The 5,581-nt window shown below is 39.6% G+C and overlaps 1 protein-coding gene across 1 annotated transcript in view; it reads right to left on the reverse strand.

The window, feature by feature from the left end:
- Positions 1-541: 541 nt before the first annotated feature.
- DYRK3 (dual specificity tyrosine phosphorylation regulated kinase 3) overlaps positions 542-5,581 on the reverse strand; it is a 5,723-nt gene continuing 683 nt past the window's right edge. The window contains exon 2 of the mRNA XM_010163319.2: positions 542-2,113. Coding sequence (XP_010161621.1) covers positions 542-2,113 — 1,572 coding nt within the window. The remainder of the gene's footprint in view (positions 2,114-5,581) is intronic.

Here is a 5,581-nt window from a genome sequence, read left to right on the forward strand (position 1 = left end):
TAAAAAAATCTCAGTCACGATAGATAAGGGAAAAGCAGCACAGAGAAATCAAATTCTTCAAACATAAGTTAGCAATTTGTAAGTTCCTAATGTCTTAACATTAACACATTTGTGCTTTTGACAACAGATGTAAAAACTCTCCCCAGAATAAAAAGAGTTCAGTTGGGGATTAACTGAAAAGATGGGGGTTTTTTTTAAATCAATTTCCCTTGCTGTCTTAAGCAAAAGAATCTGTTAAACCGTACTGATAAGAAACGGTTTGATTTCTAAAATAGCACTATTAAATAGCACGTCTGCCAAACTGTCATGTCACTCAACAGCTGAGCTGACCTACCCAGTCATGTAATATGCACCACTTTGTGAGTGAAACCACTGGATAAAAGTTAGCCCTTTGAAATGTCTACTTTTTGACTGAACTTTTGATAGCCAAGACTCTAATAAAAAGTAAATCCATTAAAAACCTCTGCATTGAACTTCCTTATACATTATGAACAAACAGTTAAAATACAAGGTCTGTATTCTGCAAATACATCATTTTCTATTAGCTGACCAGTTTGGGTAGCACAGTACATAGAGGTATACTGCCATTGGAGTCAGATGATAAATTAGCCCTCAGCTTGTTGGCTACTCCAACTACAGGAGGCAACTTAGAACCTATTCCCGTGAAGGAACTGGTATAGCTAGAAATCCGTTTATTGGAGGTTTTATCAGTGCTGGGTGGTTTGGGTGTTCGTTTACAAATCCAAGGGTGCCTTAAAGCTTGACTCGGAGTCATGCGGGTGGAAGGATCCCAGCTGAGACATTCTTTTAAGAACTCTATAAACAAGGGATCGTCGCAGCCTTTCAGTGCTGTCACCCAGTCTTTGTTCCCAGGAGCGCCTCGTATTTTACCCCGGCGCGATCGACTCCCGGTAAGGGTCACTCTTCCATCCGCGTGTGTAGTTACAGTGCAGTAGCGAGGATGACCCTTGGAGTTGATGAAGTTCTTGGCTCGCTTAGATTGATCCAAAAGCTTCTGAGGTGGCATTCCAAGAAGTTCCATCATACAAGCCAGTTGGTCTCCCTCATCTTCTCCAGGAAAAAGAGGGTATCCAGTCAATAGCTCCACCAGAATACAGCCAAAACTCCACATGTCTATGGGCATCCCATAGCGACTCCCCAGAATTACCTCTGGCGCCCGATAAAATCGAGACTGAATATACGTGTAGACTCTTTGGTGCTCAAAACAGCTGGACCCAAAATCTATAACCTTGATTCCACTCCTCCCTTGCTGTTTTAGGAGGATATTTTCTGGCTTCAAGTCACAGTGTATGATTTTGTTTCTGTAAAGGGCATCCAAACATTGCAGTATGGAGTGAGCGAACTTGCGTACCAGTTGGATACTGAAGCCCTGAAACTTATTTCTTTTAATCAGTTCATACAGGTTCATACTCAAGAGTTCAAAGGTCATACAGATGTGGTTCCGAAAGGTGAAGCTTTCCAGCATGTGAATAACATTCATACTGCCTGTTTTATCCTGCTTCTTCAGATGCTCCAGGATCCGGATTTCTTCTGCTGCTTGGCGATGGAATCTCTTTTCATTGCGAACCATCTTTAAGGCTAAGTGTTGGTGGAGTTTGTGATCATAGACTTTAGCAACTTGTCCAAAACTGCCCTTGCCAATGATTTTGAGGACTTCATACCGGTAAGCAAGATGGTCATGAGGCACGTGAATGTAGCTGCCTTGGTCATCATCGTAACCTCCGTTGTTGGGACCACCAATGACCCCTTGCCTCTTCTTTGCAGTTGGACCCACAAAATAAATTTCAGAAAAATTAAATATCTCTTGCTGCTCATAAGCAGATAACTGATGTTTGTACTGTTTGACAGCTTGCTCTGGAGGTTGGGAAATGGCTTTATGTGCTTTTGAGGAACTACCACCACTTTTAGAAGTGCTTATGCTCTCTATACTTTTATCTTTTGTCAGGGAAGGAAGAGATCTTTCTGAACCAGTAACTCCTGTGGTCTGAAGAGTGCTACTCCTTCTGTTGCCAGAGTCCTCAAATAATTGCTCCACTTTGACCTGATTTCCACTCAGAGAGTGATCCTTCATTGTGAGTTTGTTGCTAGAAACCTACAGAAGGGGGAAAAAAAAAAAAAAAAAAAAAGCTTTACTTGACCTTTTAAAATACAGACTAAGAATAAAACAGAACATGAAACAAAAATATCAATAGGTTTTGCATTTCTATTGGGAACAAATATAAAATGCTGGACCTAAACTAACTCAAGTTACAAGCTGGAAGGGTACACAAAGAGAATGTAACTTACTGAAACAAGCACTCACACAAAAGTAGTGTATTTTTAACTCCATAAAAGGTAAACCCTGGGCAGTCACACACTCCAACAAGGACACAATACCTATCTCCACTAGTATGCACGTAGTCAGCAAACAGCTGGGGGAACAGCTATGTTTAGCTTGAAACGTGGGTGCAGCAAACACAACCGATGACAGATGCAACTTGCACCTGTCTGACACATGCAGCGTAACATGAATGTGCAGAGAAGTGTCAGGAATATTGCAGAGACAAGTGTGCCAAAGGAAGACAAAGAAATGACAGCAAGTGACATAAAAGGCTGGTGGAGCCAAGCTGAATGAGGAGCAAAAGGATGACAGAGCAAGATAAGATAAAGCATACTTGTAAAAAATAAAAATTGATGGTTTTTTTCTTTGAAAGGGAAAAATATCATCATATCCACAAATCCCTTTGAAATTATTGTACCTGCACGACTATCTTAAGACAGACTTGGAAGCTTTGAATAATCAAGAATATCTCTTACTCCAACTCAGTTGACAGTAGCTGTAACCACTGCCTCTTACTGCCATGTGTTAAAATATTCACATCTGAAATGAACACACAGCAGGTCAGAAAAGCACTGTAAAATTTTTCAAGCTTGTTATTTTTGCAGTTTAGTAAACGCTGAACTCCTTGGAGTTCAGTTCCTTACTTGAACAGCAGTTATTCCCCTTTTCTACTCACTCACTCTCCATGCTGAGAGACAGCAGAGAGGTGTTTTTTTATCCCATGCAACACTGGAGAAGCCAGGACTAGAGAGGCAACATCTGTTTTCCATTTTGTCCTTTAATCTAAAAATAAAGATTCGAGACACATGCCAAACCGAATCCCTGAAAACCAAAATAACTACACAGGAATCAAACAAAAAAAAAATATAAATAAACCTGCAGATCCACTGCAATAAAACCAAATTCCTTTTTAGTTACATACAGTCCAACATCTCGGCACAGTCAGTAAATACGGGAAGTGAATGTTCTCACCAAGAACAACTACACACGTCTCTCTGAAGAGTTTGTTTGTTGGTGCTGCCTTGAATGTTAGCTCTTGCTCACAAGCTCCAAAAAATGGGCATTTCCTGCAGAAGTCAGTCCTTATCAGTGGTGACTAGGGGCCACTGGATATATCCTACTAAATTCTGCTACTCTGCATCCTATCAGCCCCAAAATACAGTGTACTGTAAGAGACACGCCTTTCCAGAAAGCCTTAAAGAAAAACAACAAAGCCCAGCCCTGGTAACTTAGAATAAACACCTTTTTCTCAGAGTCTGGCTGAACTTCTGAGATAAGAATGACTTATTTTCAGAACTGGCTAAAAGACTGTTCAGTCCAGCAAACTCAAATAGTGAGTTTACAAATAAACAGAGAACATAAGCCCAGAACAAGGTTCACACTTGTTTGTTTTCTAAAGTTTTCCAGGAAGAGCAGGAGAGAGAGAGGGGAAAAACAACAAACCAAGCCCAGCCTTCTACAGAAGAAGTCTTATTTTCACCTTTGCAATCAAAACTTTATATTCTTCCTACATGGATTCCAATTGTACACACAGCAGAAGCAGCTTTTTATCCCTGTGATTCAGAACAGACACAACTGCACCTTTGCAGACACCCACCCTGACAGGGAACACTGCCGGGGCAGTTTGTATCAGGAGGGCTCTGGGGAGCAGCCTCCTCTAGCTGGGTGAATGAATTACACACCAAGACTTCAAAACATCCTGCTGTATCACACAAATTTCTTTCATTTATTTGATATATTGATTCAATAACTATTTGATTTCCAAAAGATGGTGTTAATGGTCTGAATGTCATCAATTGTAGCAACACAATAAAGTGTGAAAGTCTCACAAACAGCATTAAATCTAAATATTCCCTATTCAGGAACAAATAGCAACTCTGCTAATGCTGCTGTTTGTAGCAAATATTTTGTACCTTTGAATCACTAAATAAACAAGGAATTCATTATTCCATTTATCCTGGAACTATTAATGAAGAAACTATGGCTTTGGATCTCAAACCCAACTCAACAGCCATTCAGTAGTAAGGACTAAATTTTCACTCTTGGAGGACTAACCAATATCATTTGCCACATGACGATGAGCCACAAATATAGATCATTCTTCAGTTGAAGTCAGAAGAGCTACACTTTGAGTCAGATGACTCCTGGGTAACATCAGCTTGCTTTCAACAGCTTGCTTTTACAAATCACAGGCTGCACGTGTTCTGTTTTATTGATAAAGTGCCATTAGCAGTCAAGAAACTAGACTGACAACACAACTGGCACCCCGTTGAAGATTTTCACCTACTTTACAAAGCTTCATTTTAATTGAGAAGGGAAGAGTTAACCCAGTTCCTACACAATTGGTTTTGCAAAAGTGCATCAGTTATTTTCTGAATTCTGAATTAAACAGACTGAATTAAACCCGTGTATCCTCAAAATACAGATATCTTCGTTCTCTTATAGCTAAGATGAAAAAAAGGGACAGCTGCAGACAACAGAACTCTTCAATTCTCATGTAACATTACATCACAATACAAAAATCTTGCAAGAAAGAAACCAAGTATCACTTAATTCCAGATACTTTCCCATTAAAATGGAGCATCATGATTTTCATCCTTGCATGCTTCATCTCAGCTCCTGCTCACAAGATATCGCTAAGGTTGTATTTTTCTGACTTGTCATCGTGGCAAAACTGGGCATTTTATAATCCTTAATCTCACTTTAAGAAGTTAAGGACAAAATACAAAGAATAAGTACACTACTGAAACTAAATATTCATAGAGTTATATTTGTATTTAACTGGATACTTCCATTCCACTGATTTCTGCTCAGTTATGAACAACTCCAGTTACACTATGACCTAAACACTGCACTTTAAAAGTTCCCACATCCCTGCAAAAAACCAACCCGCTACTCTTCAAAATCTACTGCTCAACAAATCTCTTCAGTTCTTCTGCTCTCCCTCATTATTGCCAAAAAGGTAAAACACAGACCCACGCTACTGAGTTTGCTCAGTGAATGGCCCAGACCAGATTAATTAGCGCTATCTCTTACAATAAATTCCCACAAGGTGATGATTTTCAACTGCACCTTACTGACTGAAATGTCTATTTTCACTTTTGAGACAATGTTTTCTTTTAAGTTCAAGGTCCTTCACTTCTGCCAGAATTCAACAAGAGCCAAAAGACATTTAAAAACCATATAAAGGTTAGAGCTAAACACGACCACTACCGCTCAATCGAATCAATTTAGGGAAAG

Source organism: Antrostomus carolinensis, unplaced genomic scaffold, assembly GCF_000700745.2.
Source record: "Antrostomus carolinensis isolate BGI_N321 unplaced genomic scaffold, ASM70074v2 scaffold42512, whole genome shotgun sequence".
Taxonomy (NCBI): Eukaryota; Metazoa; Chordata; class Aves; order Caprimulgiformes; family Caprimulgidae; genus Antrostomus; species Antrostomus carolinensis.